Below are 24,077 nucleotides of genomic sequence, written 5' to 3'. Positions count from 1 at the left end.
CATAAATCTCTAAATCTCATCTTAGCATTGCAGTAATTCTGTAAAATGATGTAATGCTTTATGATGCCATTGAAAAAACAAGGTTACCTTCAATGAAAACCACATGTGAAAAAATACATATATCTAAATATATAAAAACCTGAAATTATACACAAACCTAGTTTTTTGTTTTTCCAATCTGATGGATTACCTTAAAAACCAACAGTTCATACAGTGAGAAAGATTGAGCCAAACTTGACATGTAAAAAAATAAATAAATAAAAATTTGCAAATAACTCCAGCTGTTTCTTTGGTACTACTGTGCAGTGTCACATGCAACCTTCAGTTAATCACTTCAAGTCCAGACACTTTCACCCCCTTCCTGTCCAGGCCAATTTTCAGCTTTCAGTGCTATCACACTTTGAATTACAATTGCGCGGTCATGCAACACTGTACCCTTATTCATTTTTTACCATTTTTTTGAGACACAAAACTTTATTTTGGTGGTATTTATTCACCACTGGGATTTTTATTTTTTTGCTATATAAAAAGTCCAAACATTGACAAAAAAAAAGATTTTTTATAAACTTTTGCAAATAATAATCTTTCATAAATCTTGGCCAAAATGTGTTAATCGATTAGTTTATAACCAAAAATTATAATTTTTCAAACATTGACATTTTTATATTAATTTATTTTTTAACATGCTGTCAACCTAGCAGTACAGTCACCATAGTGACACTGTACTACTTGTAGGGGGGTGATTTTTTTATTTTTTTACAGGGATTGCTTTTTACACCCATAAAGGCTAATAATTTCTCCTTCTCTGGCTGCATTCTTGCAGCTATTGAGAAATACTGTATGAGCTGTGATTGGTCACAGCTTGTCACATGGTAAAAGGCTGTTGTGAATAGCCTTGTACCATGTGACCTCTGTGCCTACTACTAGTGAAATCTGTGAATGATCAATGATGTCAGAAGTGACATCTTGCTCACTACTATTCATGTGATCACTAATTGGCCAATCAGTGATCACATGATCGGGACCTCACACAGACGTCCCGTACAGCGGTGTTCCGTTGTGTCCGGAGGACACCGGATCAGGGAGCGCGCACAGGCGGGGAGGACATTTATAAACGGCCACCTGCTCCTGCAATGCTCCCAGCTATATACATGGGCCGGACAGGAAATGGTTAACATGGTCTCTGTTTATGCAATTTTACATCATGTGCTTAGTCTGAATTAACGTGTACGTAGATTTACTTTGGGGAGATTTTTATATATTTTGGAACTCATCCCTTAGACTCCAAGACTTGAAGTACTAATAATGCAGGAACAAGCGTCAATGGCATGGCTTTCTCCCCCCATCCCTTGAGTCACGGCCGGCCGCATCTAAAGATAATAGTCCAGACAAGAATGGCAGAAAGGAGAGAGCAGGGAGGAGATGCGGAATCTCTGATCTCCACCTCCTGTCATAACAGCAATCCTCCATACAGCAGGTTACATAGGATCGCTATTATATCCGATGGCACACAGCTTCATTACCCACCCCCATCCACATTTACAAGAGCTGAGCAGTCTTTGGAGGAGACGGGGGCGGGTAATGAAGCTGTGTGCCATCAGATATAATTGCGATCCTATGTAACCTGCTGTATGGAGGATCGCTGTTATGACAGGAGGAGGGAGATCATAGGGAGCTTGCATCTCCTTACTACTCCTGTAAGATTGGGGGAGCTTGTGGAGGAGGAGTGGGGTGGGGGGCTGTTTGTGCTGGGAAGAGTAATTGGAGGGGGGGGGGTAATGAGTTAGGAGGCAGGATTGTCGAAGATTTGTGCTTGAAGGGGGGAATGGGGGGGGGGGGGAGTGAGGATTGTGCTAGGAGAATTTGGGAGGAGGGGGGTGGAATATGTGCTACTAGGGTGATTTGGGTATGCGGGGATTTGTGCTGGGAAGGGTAATTTGTAGGCAGTTGTGCTAGGAGGAATTGAAGGGGGGGGGGGAATATATACTAGAAGGGGGGATGATTTTTACTGAAGGCAGGATTTGTGCTAGGAGGGAGATTTAGGGGGGAGTATTTTTGTACTAGGAGGGCAGATTTGAGGAGAGGATTTACGCTAGGAGTAGGAATTTGGGAGAGAGGGTTTGTGCTAGGAGTGGGGGGAATTTTTACTAGGTGTACTAGAAGGGGAAATTTGGTAAAGGATTTAAACTGGGAGTGGGGATTTGTACGGGGGGGGATTAGGGAGAGAATTTGTACTTGGAAGAGTGATTTGGGGGAGAGGGTTTGTACTAGGAGGGGGGATTTGGGAGAAAGAGGATGTGCGCTAGGAGGGATGATTTTTGGGGCATGGAAGATTTGTTAGGGATTGGGGGGATTTGAGCGGGAAGGGGAGTTTGGGCTTTGAGGATGGGGAATTTTGCATTTTTATTTGGGTAGAATTTGGGCTTGCAGAAGAAATTTATGCTTAGGGGGTGAGCATGTTGATTAGTGCTTTTTTTTGGGGGGGGAGGGGGGGTGATGTGGTTGGGGAGCGTAGTTTGTCACCTTCACCTTGAGTGCTAGGCAACCTTGTCTTGGCACTGTCTGCAGTGCACACAAGGCACTCAATAGATCTCCTCCCCACACAGCACATAGCTGAGATCAGATTCCCCACAGCATTGTTCTACACAATGTGTAGCTAGTTGCAGTTCTGATCTGTGAAATTCCTTGACTAGATTGGCAGCTGCAGTAGCCAGCTACACACTGTGTGGAGGGATACTGATCTCAGCTATGTGCTGTGTGGGGAGGAGGAGGAGATCTCTTATGTGCCCTGCCAACAGTGGCCCTGTCCTCAACTCCACTGACCACTGTCTTCTGCCATGCTGACTCCTGTACCCTGTCCTGCTAACCCCTCCTCTGCACTGCTGACCCCTAATGCCCATTGCACCCCCAGTATGGCTGCGGTCATTTGACCAACAAGCTTCATGGGATTTGTGATCGTACAGACTGGCGTCTCTCGAAGACTCATTGTGTCCTGGTGTAGTTTGAGCACCTTAGGTATAAAAAAGGTGGTTGTTGAATCCAGAATATATCCCAAATATGTAATTCTGTTGGAAGGTATTAGCTGTGATTCCTCTGTATTTATTAGACATCCTAGGCATTTCAAGAAGGATATTGTATACGCCACATGACTTTCTAGAGCCTCTTTCGTGTCCGCAAACAAGAGTAAGTCTTCCAGGTAGGAGATAATGTTTATTCCCTTCAGCCTCAAGCTCTGTAGTGCTTTCACTAGGTTCTTTGTGAATATCCTTGGTGATGAAGACAGACCAAAGGGAAGTGCGTGGAATCGGACCAAGATCGTTCTCTTCTTGTGCCCCTTTAGCACGAACCTCAGGAACTTTCTTGACTCCTCCCTTATTGGTATGTGAAGGTATGCATCCTTTAGGTCTATTGATGCCATGAACACCCTGGGGAAAAGTATTTCTTTCACCGTGTAGATTGTCTCCATGCAACATTTTTTGAATTACAAATCCGTTTTTTGGTTTTTTTTTTTAGGTTGAGTATTATTCTGTAATTCTCCGATGTCTTCCTTCTTAAGAAAAAGGGGGTTCTATTCCAATATTTTCCTCTTCCCCCAACTGACTGACCACATTCTGTTGGAGCATTTCTTCCAAAAAGTTCACAAGCCTTTTCCTCCTCCCTTGGCAGTGGAGTCGCAAAAATTCTATCTTGTAGCCGTTCTGAATGATGTCTAGGATAAATGTATTCTGGGTAGTTTGTAGGCAATGCGTATGGAAGTATCCCAGCCTTCCTCCCACATGGCTCCGCCCATCACTTGGATTGAATTTTGGGTTTATCCTGGTTGGGGTTGAAGAGAAACCTCCCTTCTCCTTCCCTCTTTTTGAAAACCAGACTCTTCTGGTCCTGAAATGTAGCTTCTTTAGTTGAGCACTGCCTGGTGGTACAAAATAAATAAATAAAAAAACAAAATAAACACCACACCTTTCATCCCGCTTGCCTATTGGGAACTGGGAATCCCTTTTTTTTGGCGATGGATCTCTCGAGGACTGAAGTCAGCTCCGGGCTGAAGAGGAGCTAAGGGAAGGCCGCACAGTCTAGATTTGGAAGCGATTTCCCCCTGCCAAGACTTCAGCCAAATGGCTCTTCTAGTTGATTTTGCTGTGTAATGGTTTCAGCCCATGCATGCGTGATAAAGGTCACTGCCTTTTCCAAAACCAGTAGTGATTTGAGAATTTCGTCTTCCGGCGTACTTTGTTCCAGGTGAGAACAGAGCTGGCCTAGCCATACATCCAGGGTTCGGCAAACACAAGTCGTTGCTATCGCTGGTGTAAAGTTTATTTCAGATGCTTCCTGCACTCTCCTGAGGTATGTGTTGGCTTTACGGTCCATTGGGTCATTTAGGGAGCCCCGGTCTTCAAATGACAAATCCGTGCTTCTTGAAATACTTGAAAGAGCATCTGGATTTCGGCAAGATTCCCATATTGACGCATCTTTCATTTTAAATGGGAATCACCTCTTAAAATTGAGAAAGAAAAAAAAAAAGGCTTTCCTTTCTGGCTCTTCCCATTATCTTTTTATGATAGACCATAGTGTGGAACGAACCAGGAACGTGCGGCCACTTTTTTTTTGTAGCCCTGCATATAGTTGGTTGTGCAGAGAGAGATCCAGTTCTTCCAGGTTTTGTGCATTTCTTATCTCACATGGGGTCTCCTCCTTTCTTTCCTCCTCCTGTGAGCCCATCGAAGAACGGGCAGACACAAAAAATATAGGCCCCCCTGACAGATCTGCCTCCATCCCGACCGTTTTCCCGTCTTGGCGGCTGCTTCGTTTGTAGGGTGACGGGGCCCCACCCTCTCCTAGGGTCCAATTGTACTGACCTCCCATCACGGCCCTAGTGGATCCAGAATACAGCCATGGCGTGGGGCAAGCTTGTAGACCGCTGCACATATCCAAGATGGCTGTGGTCTTCTTCCCGTTTCCGGGCACTGGAAGTGTCGTTCACGTGTCCCGGCGCACGGAACGGACATTCCCATCGTCGCCCGGACATCATGTCACCATTCCCACGCTCTCCTGCCAGGTGCCTTAGCCAAATATGTCAGCATCCTGCAGCAGAGGAAGGCAGGTTACTCGCCCACAGGGTTGCGGGCCCCTTGGCTCCCAGGTCGGCCTACCAGGCTCCTCCCCCCTGGTGAGCCCAGCAGGACCGTAAATTGGAGCAGAAAGAGGGGTGCTGTCTCCCCTAATTCTGCCCTCTGAAAAATTCCACGGGAACCCCAAATGAGGCCACCTCGCAAGGTCCCTGTCTTGCTTGGCAGGGGGTAGCCTTATCCAGGAGACCTCTGTACCCCGCCAGACAGCCTAGGTAAAACAAAAAAATGAACAGGGTAGTGTCAGTCCTGGCCAAAGGAAACAAATACTGAGGACCCCAGGGGCAGAGAGGCTATTTATTAAGATCAAGTGGATCAGGTGTTTCCTGGAGGGAGGAGCCTCTCTCATGTGAAGCTGTCCTGGAAGATGACTTGGGAAAATATGGCAAAACAGTGACATTACCAAGAACTGAACGTCCCTCCAAAACTGATGAAAAGACGAGAAAAAAAACTAGTCTGGGAGACTGCCAAGAGACCTACAGCAACACTAAAGGAGGTACAGGAATATCTGGCAAATACTGGCTGTGTGGTACATGTGACAACAATCTACCGTATTCTTCATATGTCTGGGCTATAGGGTAGAGTGACAATTATCAAAACTCTTTAATAATCCCCAAAGAAAAGTCAACCTTTCACCCTTGAAAGTACAAACATCAAAAACCTTTTCTCAAAATCTTATACCAGATACCCTAAATCTTAATGTAATAAATATCCAAAATTAAAGTCCAAAGTGTCCACAAAAATAAATCTTCCAAATGTTGTGTGAAAATATCCAATTCACCACTCCAAGTCCAGGATACCTCAAAAATATGAAACTAAATATAGTGCGTTATCCTTAAAATTATTCAGTGGTATGTGATTCCATGCAAAACACTCGAGAAGAAAAAAAAAAGTTGCAAGTGACGAAACGCGTCAAGGACGTGACATCAGACGCAAAACCAGAAGGAGCGGCGCGGCCATCTTTGATATTGGAATTCGGCTGTGAGAACTCCTGGAAAGGATGGACGGTTTTTCCTTGTATTAATGTAAGAATCCATTAAAGCTGTTATGTTACCCTTCATACTCCACTGATTGTCTTCTCTGCACTTATGAGGAGCGGGGGAGATTGAATTGGGCATATCCGCAGGGTGGAAGCTGCAAATACCCTGGAGTGCTTGTGTATGCTGGTCTAAGCTGAGAAGGTAATTGCATTGAATTCCACTATGGTGTGGCACCATTGATTTTAGCACATTATCACAGGTTGTGCAGCTTGTTGTGAATTTACCTCTCAAGTGGGGGAGTCACGGACTGTTCACTTTTATTTTATGTATTCATATCTTTTGCAGTGCTGATATTCATGTTTGAATTTGAGATTCACAGAGTGCTGTGTTTGTTCATCTTATAGATTTTTTTTTTTTCTTCTCCACGAGTGTTTTGCAGGGAATCACACACCACTGAATAATTTTAAGGATAACGCACTATATTTAGTTTCATATTTTTGAGGTATCCTGGACCGGTGAATTGGATATTTTCACACAACATTTGGAAGATTTATTTTTGTGGACACTTTGGCCTTTAATTTTGGATATTTAATGCATTAAGTTTTAGGGTATCTGGTATAAGGTTTGAGAAAAGGTTTTTGATATAGGGTAGAGTGGCAAGACTGAAGCCTTTTCTTACAAGAAAAACATCCAAGTCCGGCTACGTTTTGCAAAAACATATCTTAAGTCTCACAAAAGCATGTGGGAAAATGTTTTATGCTCTGATGAAACCAAGGTTGAACTTTTTGGTCATAATTTCAAAAAAATATGTTTGGTACAAAAACCACTGCACATCACCAAAACAACACCATACCACAGTGAAGCATGGTGGTGGCAGCATCATGCTTTGGAGCTGTTTTTCTACAGCTGGAATTGCGGCCTTAGTCAAGGTAGAGGAAATTATGAACAGTTCCAAATACCAGTCAATATTGGCACAAAACCTTCAGGCTTCTGCTAGAAAGCTGAACATGAATAGTAACTTAATTTTTCAGCTTCACAACGACCCAAAGCATGGATCCAAGCCAACAAAGGAATGACTTCACCAAAAGAAGATTAAAGTTTTGGAAAAGCCCAGCCAGAGCGCAGACCTGAATCTGATCGAAAATCTGTGGAGCGATCTGAAGAGGGCTGTGCACAGGGGACACTCTTGCAATCTGACAGATTTGGAGTATTTTTACAAGGAAGAGTGAGCAAATATTTCCAAGTCAAGACGTGCCATGTTGATAGAACTCATACCCGAAAAGACTGCTGTAATAAAAATCAAAAGGTGCTTCAACAAAGACAACCCAAAATTTTTTACTTTCACCTTCGACAACAGCAAACAGGACAAAGCGAGGGTGATACTCCCTAACGAAGACACAGACAGCAATAAAACACGACAATTTCTAATCCCTCTCCACTCTATCCAAAACTAAAAAAGAAAGTTTTGCTTTCAGTTATACTTAAGATGAACTGCAGGAATTCCACCACTTTCTAAAATCTGCTGACTTACTATGGGTTAAGTCCAATAAGATACACGCAAGCTCCTGGAGGAGTTATCCCTTTCAATTACAATTGACAGTTTCACTATCGCTATACTCCTGGTGATCTGACAGGAACATTGCCCACCCCCCCCACACACACACAGCTCTGCCCCTTCCTCCCCTCTGCTGTTCATTCACAGAAGGCTTTTTATTTTGTGCATAGATTTACAAAATACAAAGCGCTCTGTGATTGGGCAGGAGGAGGGTAAAAGTAGGCAGAATGGCAATAGCTATGCTCCAGCTCTCAGTAACACTGTCAGTTGTAAATTAAAGAGATGAGTCCACCTCATTGGTGCATAAGTTAGTAGTTAGTTACTAACCCTAGAACCCTGCATTCACTATATCTGGTCTCCCACAGTACATGGAAGTGCAATTAATTATTTTAGTAAATATAAACTGCTAAATACTTTTTCTGATCAGCAGTTAGAGCAGTCTTGTGACTTCTGTCAGTGTCCAGCCAAGCACATATTAAAGCTTGTAGGAGGAGTTTTCTCTGTTCTAGTAAGATGCAGGACTCCTGACATCTGTCTGGACAGTGCTGCTTGGCCCTGTGCTGGAAAAAAAAAAAAAAAAAAAAAGCAATACACCAAACTGAACATGTGCAGAGTGACTCCACACAATATATCTTATCAGGAGATAAGAAGGGGGTGGAGGGGCTCTGGAAGGGGAGGATCAGAGAAGTCAGGATCAAACAGCATTTTTACACAATGCAGAGGATTAACCCCTTAGGTTCCACAGCGAGTATAACCAGCATACTTTACTGCATATACGTGTGGGGATGTATACCTTGGTGGGAGATGCTCCAGTTTCTCAGCTGTAGAAAAGGAGAAAACCGCAGGTATTTGAAATCCCTATGGCTTACCCTCCTCTCCTTGCAGCGATGATAGGGCTGAGGGTTTTTGATTGGTCAGCACTGTCACATGGACAGTGCTAACCAATCAGAAGTTGTCTAGCCTGTAATGATTATCCCTGCAAGGAGAGGAGAGAAAGCTGCTTCACAGGTCTCTGGATTTTAAATCTCCGTGGCCTTCTCTCTGATATTCTTTTGTGGTGAAATTTGTATTTGACGCAAATTGCACCGAATGTATTGGTTTCCGGTATTGAGAGCATTTTCAAGAGTATGAGTGAAAATACTCAATCAGTGCATCCCTGTTATTTATTTAGACTTTACTTCTGCTTTAACCCATAGTAATCTCTCACATTTTAGAAAGTGGCTGAACTCCTGGAGCTCAGCTTTAACCACCTCCTGCCCGCCATATAGTAATATGACGGACACAAGGTGGTTCTCTCGTTCTGGGAGGACAACATATGACGTCCTCCCATTCTAACTGCGCGGCTCGCGAAGCGTGCACCGCGGCGATCGGCGGTGCGCTGTGTCCCTCAGACACAGCGGATCACTGATCCACGCAAAGAGCCGAAGATATCGGCTCGGTCATGTGATCAGCTGTGTCCAATCACAGCTGATCACATGTAAACAGGGAAATGCCGGTTATCGGCATTTCTCTCCTCTCGAGCGGTTACTCTGACAGCTCAAGAGGAGAGCTGGTAATCGGAATTCCACGGAGGGGACATGTACAATAATCATCAGAGCACTGATGATCCGTGTGCCCTGATGATCAGTGTAGTCCCAGCAGTGCCACCTTTCAGTGTCCATCAGTGCCACGTGCCAGTGCCCATCAGTGCCACATGCCAGTGCCACATCAATGCCACATAGTGCCCATCTGAGCTGCCTTTCAGTGCCCATCAGTGATGCCGGTCAATGCCTCCTCATCAGTGCCACCTATCAGTGTCCATCAGTGCAGCCTATCAGTGCTAATCAGTGCAGCCTCTTTAGCGCACATCAGTGAAGGAGAAAAATCACTTATTTACAAAATTTTATAACAAAAACTAAGAAAAAACGTTTTTTTTTCAAATTTTCAGTGGTTTTTGGTTTGTTTAAGAAAAAATAAAAAACCCAGAGTGGATTAAATACTACCAAAATAAAGCTCTGTCACAAAAAAAATGATACAAATTTCATATGGGTACAGTGTTGCATGACCGCGCAATTGTCATTCAAAGTGCAACAGCGCTGAAAGCTGGAAATTGGCCTGGTCAGGAAGGGGGTATAAGTGCCCTGTAGCCTTGTGGTTAAGGATTGGTAAACTGCAATATAAAATGTTTAGGTTAATGTCACTTTAAGGCTGCAGAGCATGGGTGGCATTATTTTATTTAGATTTCCTTTTTATTATAAACTTTCACAGTAAGATTTCATCTTTTGAAAATAATGAGATCCTTGGATAAGCCTTCAACTTCCAAGCAAATCAAGTATTCAGTGCTTGCTGAGCAATTTCACTTAAAATGCATGAATATGAAAGGCAGGCTATATTTGTTTTATCTGGAGAGAGAGAGAAATTACAAATGTGAAGAAAAACTGTGGATTAGGGATTGTGTATATGTAAATTTCTATAGATTCCATTTCAACATATGCATTTTTTTTTAATGTCAACAGATTCTAAAAAGACAGTTTATGCCAACTTTTCCTGTTCTTGTACTATTCTGGTAAACAACAAAACCTCTTGTGTTTTCAATGTTACTTGAAATAACATGAAATGGTGACAGGTGCTGGAATGAATTGCTTTAGAGTGTCCTTGCCTATGTGCCTGACCTACCGTTAAAGATTTATTCTTAATATGCAAATATTTCTTCTCTCCAGTTCATTCAGCAGTGAATAGACTACTTTCACTTCCTTCTTTATTTCATACTTGGAAAACGACATGCATTTTTCCATATAACCAAAAAATTTAATTTAATTAAAAACACCCTACTATTTTTTAAAAACCCCTGTTGACACATTAGGTAGAGGATATAAATATAATAATAATTAGTACATACACACCTCAAAAGAAATTAAAGGAACACTTTTTAATCAGAGTATAGCATCAAGTCAATGAAACTCCTGGGATATTGATCTTGTCAGTTAAGTAGCAGAGCGGGTTGTTAACAGCTTCCCGTCTGCCCTATAGCAGAAATACAGCTACACGTGATTTAGCATTTTCGGGTAGTGGGCGCACGCGAGACATGAGCCCTACCCACACTGCCATTCGCGGCCAATCACCAGGTCCCAGCCGGTAATTACTCACCAGTGCCCGGCGATTTCCGAAGATCTCCGACGGGGAGGAGGACTGCTTTGTTTACTAACAGTCCCTCCTCCATGTCAGCTCGGGCACACTGCTCTGAATGGCCATCCAGAGCAGCGTGATTACAGTAAAGCACACTGACATGGCCTCCTGGTAAAACACTCCCTGCATGCAGTTAACCCTTTGATCGCCCCTCATGTTAACTCCTTCCTGCCGAGTGCCATTACTTTTTTTTTTTAGCACTGATCACTGTATTGGTGTCACTGTCACAAGTGTCAGAATGTCCTCTGCAGTCCCGCTAGTTGTCACTGATCGCCGCCATTACTAGTAAAAATAAAAAATAAATTCCAGTATATATGCACCGCCATTTGTAAACGCTATTACTTTCACGCAAACCAATTAGGTTACACGTGTTGGAATATTTTTTTAGCAAACATATGTAGCAGAATACATGTTGGTGTAAATGCTAAAATTTGGTTTAATTCCAAAACAGGAATGGTTTCACAGGTGGAGGACACTGACTTTTTCTCTACTCATCTTTTCTGTTTTTCACTAGTTTTGCATTTGGCTAGGGTCAGTGTCACTACTGGTAGCATGAGGAGATACCTGGACCCTACAGAGGTTGCACAGGCATTCCAACTCCTCCAGGATGGCAGATCAATAGATGCCATTGCCAGAAGATTTGCTGCATCTCCCAGCACAGTCTCAAGAGCATGGAGGAGATTCCAGGAGACAGGCAGTTACTCTAGGAGAGCTGGGCAGGGCTGCAGAAGGTCATTTGTGCAAGGAGGAACAGGATGAGCACTGCCAGAGCCCTACGAAATGACTTCCAGCAGACCACTGGTGTGAATGTCTGTGACCAAACAATCAGAAACAGACTTCATGAGGGTGGCCTGAGGGCCCGACATCCTCTAGTGGGCCCTGTGCTCACAGCCCAGGACCATAGAGCTCAGTTGGCATTTGCATTTGCCATTGAACACCAGAATTGGCAGGTCCCGCCACTGGCGCCCTGTGCTTTTCAGATAAGAGCAGGTTCACTGTGAGCACATGTGACTGATATGAAAGGGTCTTGTTGGGGGGGAGGGGGATGAGGCGCGTGGTGTTGTGGGGGGGGGGGATAAGACGCGCGGTGTGGGGGATGGCATGCAGTGTTGGGGGAGGGGGATGAGGCGCGCGGTATTGGGGGGGAGGGGGGGATGAGGCGCGCGGTGTTGGGGGGGGGGGAGGAGGCGCGCGGTGTTGGGGGGGGGGAGGAGGAGGCGCGCGGTGTTGGGGGGGGGGGGGAGGAGGCGCGCGGTGTTGGGGGGGGGGGGAGGAGGAGGCGCGCGGTGTTGGGGGGGGGGGAGGAGGCGCGCAGTGTTGGGGGGGGGGGGAGGAGGAGGCGCGCAGTGTTGGGGGGGGGAGGGTTTTGGAGGTGCGTGTTGTTGGGGAGGAGGGGGATGAGGCGCGCGGTGTTGGGGGGGCATGCAGTGTTGGGGGAGGGGGATGAGGCGCGGTGTTGGGGGGGGAGGGAGGAGGCGCGCGGTGTGGGGGGGGGGAGGGAGGAGGCGCGCGGTGTGGGGGGGGGGGGGGGGAGGAGGCGCGCGGTGTGGGGGGGGGGAGATAAGGCGCGCGGTGTGGGGGATGGCATGCAGTGTTGGGGGAGGGGGGATGAGGCGCGCGGTGTTGGGGGGGAGGGGGGATGAGGCGCGCGGTGGTGGGGGGGGGAGGGAGGGGGAGGAGGCGCGCGGTGGTGGGGGGAGGGAGGGGGAGGAGGCGCGCGGTGGTGGGCGGAGGGAGGGGGAGGAGGCGCGCGGTGGTGGGCGGAGGGAGGGGGAGGAGGCGCGCGGGGGGGGGACGCGCGGTGTTGTTGGGGGGGGGGGGGGGACGCGCGGTGTTGTTGGGGGGGGGGGGAGGAGGCGCGCAGTGTTGGGGGGGGGGAGGAGGAGGCGCGCAGTGTTGGGGGGGGGGAGGGTTTTGGAGGTGCGTGTTGTTGGGGAGGAGGGGGATGAGGCGCGCGGTGTTGGGGGGGCATGCAGTGTTGGGGGAGGGGGATGAGGCGCGGTGTGGGGGGGGGGAGGGAGGAGGCGCGCGGTGTGGGGGGGGGGAGGGAGGAGGCGCGCGGTGTGGGGGGGGGGGGGAGGAGGCGCGCGGTGTGGGGGGGGGGAGATAAGGCGCGCGGTGTGGGGGATGGCATGCAGTGTTGGGGGAGGGGGGATGAGGCGCGCGGTGTTGGGCGGAGGGAGGGGGAGGAGGCGCGCGGTGGTGGGGGGGGGAGGGAGGGGGAGGAGGCGCGCGGTGGTGGGCGGAGGGAGGGGGAGGAGGCGCGCGGTGGTGGGCGGAGGGAGGGGGAGGAGGCGCGCGGTGGTGGGCGGAGGGAGGGGGAGGAGGCGCGCGGTGGTGGGCGGAGGGAGGGGGAGGAGGCGCGCGGTGGTGGGCGGAGGGAGGGGGAGGAGGCGCGCGGTGGTGGGCGGAGGGAGGGGGAGGAGGCGCGCGGGGGGGGGACGCGCGGTGTTGTTGGGGGGGGGGGACGCGCGGTGTTGTTGGGGGGGGGGGACGCGCGGTGTTGTTGGGGGGGGGGGACGCGCGGTGTTGTTGGGGGGGGGGGACGCGCGGTGTTGTTGGGGGGGGGGGGACGCGCGGTGTTGTTGGGGGGGGGGGACGCGCGGTGTTGTTGGGGGGGGGGACGCGCGGTGTTGTTGGGGGGGGGGGACGCGCGGTGTTGTTGGGGGGGGGGGGACGCGCGGTGTTGTTGGGGGGGGGGGGACGCGCGGTGTTGTTGGGGGGGGGGGGACGCGCGGTGTTGTTGGGGGGGGGGGGACGCGCGGTGTTGTTGGGGGGGGGGGACGCGCGGTGTTGTTGGGGGGGGGGGACGCGCGGTGTTGTTGGGGGGGGGGGACGCGCGGTGTTGTTGGGGGGGGGGGGACGCGCGGTGTTGTTGGGGGGGGGGGACGCGCGGTGTTGTTGGGGGGGGGGACGCGCGGTGTTGTTGGGGGGGGGGGACGCGCGGTGTTGTTGGGGGGGGGGGACGCGCGGTGTTGTTGGGGGGGGGGGACGCGCGGTGTTGTTGGGGGGGGGGACGCGCGGTGTTGTTGGGGGGGGGGACGCGCGGTGTTGTTGGGGGGGGGGGACGCGCGGTGTTGTTGGGGGGGGGGGACGCGCGGTGTTGTTGGGGGGGGGGGACGCGCGGTGTTGTTGGGGGGGGGGGACGCGCGGTGTTGTTGGGGGGGGGGGACGCGCGGTGTTGTTGGGGGGGGGGGACGCGCGGTGTTGTTGGGGGGGGGGGACGCGCGGTGTTGTTGGGGGGGGGGGACGCGCGGTGTTGTTGGGGGGGGGGGACGCGCGGTGTTGTTGGGGGGGGGGGACGCGCGGTGTTGTTGGGGGGGGGGGACGCGCGGTGTTGTTGGGGGGGGGGGACGCGCGGTGTTGTTGGGGGGGGGGGACGCGCGGTGTTGTTGGGGGGGGGGGACGCGCGGTGTTGTTGGGGGGGGGGGACGCGCGGTGTTGTTGGGGGGGGGGGACGCGCGGTGTTGTTGGGGGGGGGGGACGCGCGGTGTTGTTGGGGGGGGGGGACGCGCGGTGTTGTTGGGGGGGGGGGGACGCGCGGTGTTGTTGGGGGGGGGGGACGCGCGGTGTTGTTGGGGGGGGGGGACGCGCGGTGTTGTTGGGGGGGGGGGACGCGCGGTGTTGTTGGGGGGGGGGGACGCGCGGTGTTGTTGGGGGGGGGGGACGCGCGGTGTTGTTGGGGGGGGGGGACGCGCGGTGTTGTTGGGGGGGGGGGACGCGCGGTGTTGTTGGGGGGGGGGGACGCGCGGTGTTGTTGGGGGGGGGGGACGCGCGGTGTTGTTGGGGGGGGGGGACGCGCGGTGTTGTTGGGGGGGGGGGACGCGCGGTGTTGTTGGGGGGGGGGGACGCGCGGTGTTGTTGGGGGGGGGGACGCGCGGTGTTGTTGGGGGGGGGGGGACGCGCGGTGTTGTTGGGGGGGGGGGACGCGCGGTGTTGTTGGGGGGGGGGGACGCGCGGTGTTGTTGGGGGGGGGGGACGCGCGGTGTTGTTGGGGGGGGGGGACGCGCGGTGTTGTTGGGGGGGGGGGGACGCGCGGTGTTGTTGGGGGGGGGGGACGCGCGGTGTTGTTGGGGGGGGGGGACGCGCGGTGTTGTTGGGGGGGGGGGACGCGCGGTGTTGTTGGGGGGGGGGACGCGCGGTGTTGTTGGGGGGGGGGGACGCGCGGTGTTGTTGGGGGGGGGGGACGCGCGGTGTTGTTGGGGGGGGGGACGCGCGGTGTTGTTGGGGGGGGGGGACGCGCGGTGTTGTTGGGGGGGGGGGACGCGCGGTGTTGTTGGGGGGGGGGGACGCGCGGTGTTGTTGGGGGGGGGGGGACGCGCGGTGTTGTTGGGGGGGGGGACGCGCGGTGTTGTTGGGGGGGGGGACGCGCGGTGTTGTTGGGGGGGGGGGACGCGCGGTGTTGTTGGGGGGGGGGGACGCGCGGTGTTGTTGGGGGGGGGGGACGCGCGGTGTTGTTGGGGGGGGGGGACGCGCGGTGTTGTTGGGGGGGGGGGACGCGCGGTGTTGTTGGGGGGGGGGGACGCGCGGTGTTGTTGGGGGGGGGGGACGCGCGGTGTTGTTGGGGGGGGGGGACGCGCGGTGTTGTTGGGGGGGGGGGGACGCGCGGTGTTGTTGGGGGGGGGGGGGACGCGCGGTGTTGTTGGGGGGGGGGGACGCGCGGTGTTGTTGGGGGGGGGACGCGCGGTGTTGTTGGGGGGGGGGACGCGCGGTGTTGTTGGGGGGGGGACGCGCGGTGTTGTTGGGGGGGGGGACGCGCGGTGTTGTTGGGGGGGGGGACGCGCGGTGTTGTTGGGGGGGGGGACGCGCGGTGTTGTTGGGGGGGGGGGACGCGCGGTGTTGTTGGGGGGGGGGGACGCGCGGTGTTGTTGGGGGGGGGGGACGCGCGGTGTTGTTGGGGGGGGGGGACGCGCGGTGTTGTTGGGGGGGGGGGGACGCGCGGTGTTGTTGGGGGGGGGACGCGCGGTGTTGTTGGGGGGGGGGGACGCGCGGTGTTGTTGGGGGGGGGGGACGCGCGGTGTTGTTGGGGGGGGGGGGACGCGCGGTGTTGTTGGGGGGGGGGGGGGACGCGCGGTGTTGTTGGGGGGGGGGGGACGCGCGGTGTTGTTGGGGGGGGGGACGCGCGGTGTTGTTGGGGGGGGGGACGCGCGGTGTTGTTGGGGGGGGGGGACGCGCGGTGTTGTGGGGGGGGGGACGCGCGGTGTTGTTGGGGGGGGGGGGACGCGCGGTGTTGTTGGGGGGGGGGGACGCGCGGTGTTGTTGGGGGGGGACGCGCGGTGTTGTTGGGGGGGGGACGCGCGGTGTTGTTGGGGGGGGGACGCGCGGTGTTGTTGGGGGGGGGACGCGCGGTGTTGTTGGGGGGGGGACGCGCGGTGTTGTTGGGGGGGGGACGCGCGGTGTTGTTGGGGGGGGTGTAAGAGGTGTGTGGTATTGGGGGGGGTGTAAGAGGTGTGTGTGGTATTGGGGGGGGTGTAAGGTGTGTGTGGTATTGGAGGGGGGGGGGGGGGTGTAAGGTGTGTGTGGTATTGGAGGGGGGGGGGGGGGTGTAAGGTGTGTGTGGTATTGGAGGGGGGGGGGTGTAAGGTGTGTGTGTGGTATTTGGAGGGGGGTGTAAGGTGTGTGTGTGTGGTATTGGTGGGGGGGGGGGGTAAAATGTGTGTGTGGTATTGGAGGGGGGGGTGTAAGGTGTGTGTGTGGTATTGGTGGGGGGTGTAAGGTGTGTGTGGTATTGGTGGGGGGTGTAAGGTGTGTGTGGTATTGGTGGGGGGTGTAAGGTGTGTGTGGTATTGGTGGGGGGGTGTAAGGTGTGTGTGGTATTGGTGGGGGGGTGTAAGGTGTGTGTGGTATTGGAGGGGGGGGTGTAAGGTGTGTGTGTGGTATTGGTGGGGGGTGTAAGGTGTGTGTGGTATTGGTGGGGGGTGTAAGGTGTGTGTGTGGTATTGGTGGGGGGTGTAAGGTGTGTGTGTGTGGTATTTGTGGGGGGGTGTAAGGTGTGTGTGGTATTGGTGGGGGGTGTAAGGTGTGTGTGGTATTGGAGGGGGGGGGTGTAAGGTGTGTGTGTTATTGGGGAGGGTGTTGGGGTTAAGCCATCCTGTCAGGAGCCTCGGTGCTCCGCAGGTGAAGCCACTAATCGGTAAGTCCCCTATAGTCAGGTAACAGCTGGTGCCCGGCTCTCCATTACCTGCCCCCTTATCACCGGCTCGGACAGGATCTCTATGCCGTACTTCATCTCCGTCAGCTCCTCCAGGTTCAGGAACCCCAGTGACGCCGCTGTGAGCCCACACAGCACCCACAGGAGCAGGACCACCTGAGACCAGAACCCGGCCACCGCCATCTTCCCTCGCCTCGCACAACAACATGCACCTTCCTCCAAACTCCCAGAGAGAGCTCTTCTTTACACCTGCTTTATGCAGATTGGCTAATACACTGACAGCCGACACTCCTATTGGTCCGATAAGCTGTCTTTCACTCTGCACCTCTCTCTGCTCACTTCCTAATCTATCACCCCGCCCACAGAGCCTAAGTTCTGTACGGAGCTGTAACGCTGTTGGAGGAAGAGCTTGCCACTCACTCCACTCTGTCACTGCTGATTGGCTAAAGCGCAGCCGGCATGGGCTTGTTTTGGCTTTCTCACAGGGTGGCTGCGATTGGGTAAAACCAAGGATGACCTGACCCAATCACAGGTCTCTGGCAGGGCTACTATTAACCGTTTCTGTGGCTCTTGGTCCATTCAGACGAGGACTTTGGGAGAACCATAGAACAGATATGAATTGTGTGAAAGGACACCTGTGCTAAGTACTATGGATGTGGCTGCTGGTACCTGTCATAACAAAGTACAGCAGGAACTAATGCAAGGCTGTGAGGGAAAGTGTAACTAAGGGGAAAACTTTTTTTAGCTCTGGATAGAGTGGAGAAGGATTAGACCCCTGTCAGGTTTTTATAGGAAGTCTGTGTCCCCCCTTAGATCCCCCCTCTTTATTTGTCCTACTACCTGTACAATATAGTATCTGGGTTTGGAAAGGCATGTAGTACACACAACGTACAACGTGGATTTACATCCTTTGTGGCTATTGAGGGATACTTTTTAGGCCTCATACACGCTAAACACACCTGCTGCTTAAACGTGTTATTTCTGCCACAACACTGCTGCTCCTGGACGTGCTGGCAGTGGGGTTTTTTTGCATATAAACTCTAAATGCCTATGTGTGGTTGGACACATACACTATATTGCCAAAAGTATTGGAACGCCTGCCTTTACATGTACATGAACTTTAATGGCATCCCAGACTTAGTCCATAGAGTTGAATATTGAGTTGGCCCACCCTTTGCAGCTATAACAGCTTCAACTCTTCTGGGAAGGCTGTCCACAAGGTTTAGGAGTGTGTCTATGGGAATGTTTGACCATTCTTCCAGAAGCACATTTGTGAGGTCAGGCACTGATGTCAGATGAGAAGGCCTGGCTCGCAGTCTCCGCTCTAATTCTTCTCTATCGGGTGTTCTATCGGGTTGAGGTAAGGACTCTGTGCAGGCCTGTCAAGTTTCTCCACCCCAAGCCTGCTCATCCATGTCTTTATGGACAGTGCTTTGTGCAATGGTGCGCAGTCATGTTTGAACAGGAAAGGGTCATCCCCAAACTGTTCCCACAAAGTTGGGAGCATGAAATTGTCCAAAATGTCTTGATATGCTGACGCCTTAAGAGTTCCCTTCACTGGGAGTAAGGGGCCAAGCCCAACCCCTGAAAAACAACCCCACACCTTAATCCCCTTTCCAGCAAACTTTACACTTGGCACAATGTAGTGAGGCAAGTACTGTTCTCCTGGCAACGACAAATCCAGACATGTACATCAGATTGCCAGACAGAGAAACGTGATTCATCACTCCAGAGAACACGCCTCCACTGCTCTAGAGTCCAGTGGCAGCATGCTTTACACCACTGCATCCAACGCTTTGTATTGCACTTGGTGATGTAAGTGTCAGGGCTCCAGGGTATGACCAGAGGTATGTGAACTGACGCAGGGAAACGCAGGCTTCAGATATGTTATAAACAATATAATTTATTAACACTAACAATACATAAACGCAGTGCAATACTAAAACATAACACAGTGCAAACGAACCAAACCAAACCACCCACAGATAACAATACATACAATGCAAGCGTCGTCAGGCAGGCCGGGTCAATAACAATCGGGCAGGTAGGAACAGGAGGAGCAGGCAGAGAGAAGTCAGGTCACGAGCCGGGTACAGCAACTAACGGGCAGGTAGGTACAGGGGGTCAGGCAGAGAATGGTCGGGGTCACAAGCCAGGGATCAAACAGGAGAAGTCAGCAGAGGTCCGGATCAGGCAGGGTCGGCAACGAATCAGTCAGACAGGAACAGGGATGCAGGTAACAAGATACAGGGGCCCAGGAAAAACACACACCAAGGCCCAGACTGCAGGTCTGGCCATCCCTTAAATACACCTGCATAATCAGCTTCAGGTGTTTGGTTGGCTGCAGGGTTGAGTCTCTGATTGCTGAGAGCACCCGCTGGCCAGCCCTGGTACTGCAGCCCACAAAGCAGGTGAGTCCCACCATTACTGGCAAGTCCATTCCTGACAGTAAGGCTTGGATGCAGCTGCTCGGCCATTGAAACCCATTCTATGAACCTCTCTATGTACTGTTGTGCTAAACTGAAGGCCACATGAAGTTTGGAGGTCTTTAGCTATTGACTCTGAAGACAGTTGGCAACTTCTGTGCACTGTGCACTTCAGCATGCACTGACCCGCTCTGTCATTTTACATGGCCTACCCCTTCATTGTTGAGTTGCTGTTGTTCCCAGTTTCTTCCACTTTGTTATATCACTAACAGTTGACCGTGGAATATTTAGTAGCAAGGGAATTTCATGGATGGACTTATTGCACAAGTGGCAACCTATCACAGTACCACGCTTGAATTCACTGAGCTCCTGAGAGCGACCCATTCTTTCACAAATGTTTTTAGAAGCAGTCTGCATGCCTAGGTGCTTGATTTTATAGAGAAGCCATAAACTAGACACCACATTCAACACCCATTTTCCCCTATGATTTAATATCTTGGAATATGAGAGACTTACATAAAAACCAGGAATATATTCAGATTAGTCACTTTGATACAAGTTTCCTGATATTTTACACCCCCTAACTTGAACCATTCAAGTGTATATGACATGTTTCATCTCTAACCATTCCGCAGATGCTGTTGAGTATTAAGCTACTAGTGGCCAGGCTGCCAAATGCCCCGGGAATAAGTTATGAATCATAATAGAAGCTATGAGAGTTTCTGGTCATAACTTAGGGCTCCACCTACACCTCCCTCCCCAAAGGAGAGGATTGATTTACTGCTCCAGGGAGACACCCTGTGGAGATACTAGAAAACCTAAGCTGAATTAAAGAGAAGATTCTCCTGTTTTAACATCGAAACTGACAGTGGGAGACCAGAAATCCTTTTGGGCACATAAAACTTGAAGCTGCTTAAACCAAGGCTGACTGGCAAGTACTTTAACCCTTTAAACTCCTTTCTGTTATCTCTTTACTGTGCTATTGTTCTCTGTATATTTATATATATATTGGCTACATCTTTTTCTGTAAATATTTTTATTGCACCCTTTTGACATTTTAGCAATAAATCTTACTTTCTGAAAGTGTTGAACTGTTTCTAAAGCCTTTAATGCAAACTACGAATTCCTCCCTCTAAAGAGCGCTACTGTGTATGTGTTTAACCCTCTGTATAACCTGCCTGTGGTGACAGTGGTATACAGACGATTATCCAACCATCATAGTGTTATTGCTGATATTGCCGAGTATCCTCTTTCTCTGTACAAAAAGGAGGTGGTGGCAGTTTGAAGGGTTAATTGCGTAATTAACCTGACCCAGTAACAATCGCGCTCAGGCTGCAGATACACAGATTGTGGTCCATTAGCTGGAAAATCTTTGTGCAGAATGCAGCTGGCCGTGGCATTGTTACGCGCATGACAACGTGGTTTTAGATTGGCTAGTCCTTTGGTCACGAGTTTGGTGAGAAGGGCTGGGGTCTGAAGCCGCGATCGTCACACCACCTACTTTAGAGGCCAAAATTAGACCTGGACACCAATAACTTTAGATGTGCCTGTATTTTATCTCTACATGTGAGTGCAATCTATGTTGCCTTTTTAATAAATGTTTACTGTTTACGCTCAGTGGTGCCTCTCTCCACTTTTTCTTTACATCCAAGTTGCACCCATTAAAGTCGCACCGATACAAAACCGCATCAAAGTCGCACCCATAGAAGTCCCATCAAAGTCGTGTCCAAGTTGCATCAAAGTCAGTACTTTCCTGTTGGCAAAAAGGCAAACCGTATCAAAAGCGCATAAAAAACACAACACTTGAGTTGTTGGTGTGGGTCCATTGAAGTCTATTACACAAAAAACACGATCTGTTGTGGGAAAATAAGTCCCTGATCCTTTTCAAAAAACACACTGGCTCAAAACGCACAGATGTGAACTGGAGCCACTAGAAATCATGTTAAATGGAGTGTAATGCGTTTCAGCAAATTGAAAAATGCACTAAAATCCACATACGTGTGAACCCAGGGTAAAATACTCCAGTGCCTGCTCGCAGGGTCCCTGTGTGCCAGGGTGACTAAATTCTGCCCATGCGCCTGAGCTATGTCACCCTGCATCGGTCAGTGAAGATGCCTGAAGACCAGCAATCAGGGAGAAGATGTCAGCGCCGGCGAGGGATACCTCGAGGACTTCAGGCATTAGAAAGGAGGTAAGTATAGTGACTTTTGCTCTACTTTAAATGGAAGTTGTGTCTGGAGTTCAGCTTAAGCTGGTTGCTAGGAGACTATTTTGTTTTAATTCACGTTACAGCATCAGCATTTTGCTTGTATGCCTGTGTTTTCTAGACCTACTGGATGTTGTACCTGTGGCTACCCTGTACCCATCTTGGCCCTTGGCAACTGGTATACTACCCACTGCCCTGCAATCCTACCTTAACTGCTCTCTGACTACTCTTCATTTATCTTTGTACATATGTAACACCCTCCTAGTTACACTAGGGGGAGTTAGAATCCCTAATGGTTAGTCAGGAGCTGCTATCAGCTCAGGTGTAATAATCAGAGGGGTGAAATTTGGGTCAGGGCTGAGAGACTCTGCAGGCCAGCCTCTATGGAATTTCCCCCTGCTCTGAGGTTCTCAGAGAGGGCCTTGAAGGCAGTGGGTGGATCTGAAGAGTAGCTGGCTGCACCTCTTCAGGGACTTCAGCCAATCCCCAACAGGAGGTTGGAAGGGCCTGGACTCCTTAAAAAGGTGTTGGAGCCTGCTCAGTCAGGGAGGAGAACAAGTGGGAGAGTGGCAGAGAGAAGAGACCAGTCGACACACATCCACCACCTCCTGCGCTCAAGGACTCAGATCAGAGGAGGGCCGATCGAGTAAATTGATATTGTTCATCCATCATTGATCAAAGGTTATGCAGCTCTAACACGAAGCTGGGGAAGCTCGATAATGACTGTAGTAGAGAACAAAAGAAAAGAGAGCACAAACCTTGTGCATTACCTCAGTAAACAATTCATGTATTTATTGATAAGTTATACTCACAAGAGTAGCAGTAAAAAAGGCATATAACATTCAAAAACCACACAGGGTTAGACGACACATGCAAGTTCCATCCGGAAGGGAGATAAAATCTTGGTCAAGCTGATGCATTTCAAAGGGGGATCCCTTCTTCCTCAGAGCTAGTCACAAAGAGATTGGTTACCCCTAAGTATAATGTTACTCTATTGCCCGGCACACCCTCGTGAGTGAGACAGCCTCGTAGGGGGAGGGGGAACGGGGTTTTTTTTTGTTTGTTTTTTGAGGGGCTAAACTTGTCACAAAAATTCATGAAAATTCCTAACATACAAAGTGTACAAAGCAAATGTATAAATATAAAATGATGATATGATTACAAATGGAAAAGGATAAAAATACAATAATGATGATGATATATTAGCATAAACAGATATAATGATGAAAATGAAGGCTTGATTAATTAAACATTAAAATACTAAGTGGGAAATAAAATCAAAATAAGGACGGGTACCTCAGTTTATATTAAACATGAAATTATAGATAGTTATAAAAAGCAAAAAGCAAAAATTGAGAACAAAATGAACAAGAGATAGAAAATAAATAAATAAATAATAAATAAATACAATTCTAATAGGAATTTTACCTTAAAGGTCTGCAAAAGATGTCCTAAAATGGTTTGCAGGAATGATCAATTTTCAGTATTCCAATGATAAATTGGCAGCCTCATTGTTGTGTGTTTTCTGTGTTCTTAATTCATAGGAGCATTTTGCCACTATGTGTCAGTGTTTCAGTATTTCAATCAGTTTTTCAGTACTGGCAGTGAAAGAGGGAGAATATATACTGTAGGGAGCCTGCAGGTGACAGTGGAATGCATCAAGTAATCAAGTCTTCTTTTTAACTACTTGAACTCCTGAGAATTTACCCCCTTAATGACCAGACCTCTTTTTTGCTACTCGGTGCTGCACTAATTCAACTGATAACTGCGCGGTCATGCAATGCTGTAACCAAACAAAATTTATGTCCTTTTTTTCACACAAATAGAGCTTTCTTTTGGTGGTATTTGATCCCGTGTGCTTTTTATTTTCCACACTATAAACAAAAAAAACTGAAAATTTTGAAGAAAAAATATTTTTTCATTTCAGCTATAAAAAATATATAGTAAACTCAAAGTTCGTTATAAATTTAGGCCAAAATGTATTCTGCTACATGTTTTGGTAAAAAAAATCCCAATAAGTGTATATTGATTGCTTTGTGTGAAAGTTATAGCGTCTACAAACTATGGTATAGATACTGCAATTTACGCCATTTTTTTGCTATACAGCGCTGCGCTAGTTTAACGGACAATTGCGCGGTCATGCAATACGGTACATAAATTAAATTTATGTACTTTTTTTCACACAAATAGAGCTTTATTTGGGTGGTATTTGATCACCTGTGCACTTTTTATTTTTGGCGCTATAAACAAAAAATGTTTGAAGAAAAATGTTTTTTAAAAAAAAAACAATATTTTCTCATTTCGGTCATAAAAAAAAATCAGAAAAAACTAAAATGTCATCATAAATTTAGGCCAAAATGTATTCTGCTACATGTTAAAAAAACCCAGTAAGTGTATATTTATTGCTTTGTGTGAAAGTTATAGCGTCTACAAACTATGGTATAGATAATGGAATTTACACAGCTTTT

General features: G+C 49.9%; 1 protein-coding gene across 2 annotated transcripts in view; it reads right to left on the bottom strand.

Annotated features, from left to right (window-relative positions):
- The window catches only part of OS9 (OS9 endoplasmic reticulum lectin), an 81,780-nt gene extending 64,557 nt beyond the window's left edge, over nt 1-17,223 (bottom strand). The window contains exon 1 of one of the 2 annotated variants that reach the window (XM_089692652.1): nt 17,008-17,223. In XM_089692652.1, the coding sequence (XP_089548778.1) occupies nt 17,008-17,160 (153 nt within the window). In that variant the 5' untranslated portion in view covers nt 17,161-17,223. The remainder of the gene's footprint in view (nt 1-17,007) is intronic. The other variant, XM_089692656.1, reaches the window with a different exon arrangement.
- Nucleotides 17,224-24,077: the final 6,854 nt, after the last annotated feature.

Source organism: Staurois parvus, unplaced genomic scaffold (assembly GCF_062004578.1).
Source record: "Staurois parvus isolate SC_StPar_1 unplaced genomic scaffold, SC_StPar_1.0 ptg000023l, whole genome shotgun sequence".
NCBI classification, from domain to species: domain Eukaryota; kingdom Metazoa; phylum Chordata; class Amphibia; order Anura; family Ranidae; genus Staurois; species Staurois parvus.
The sequence above is the reverse complement of the archived record's forward strand: the minus strand, read 5'-3'. Positions and strand labels throughout refer to the sequence as shown.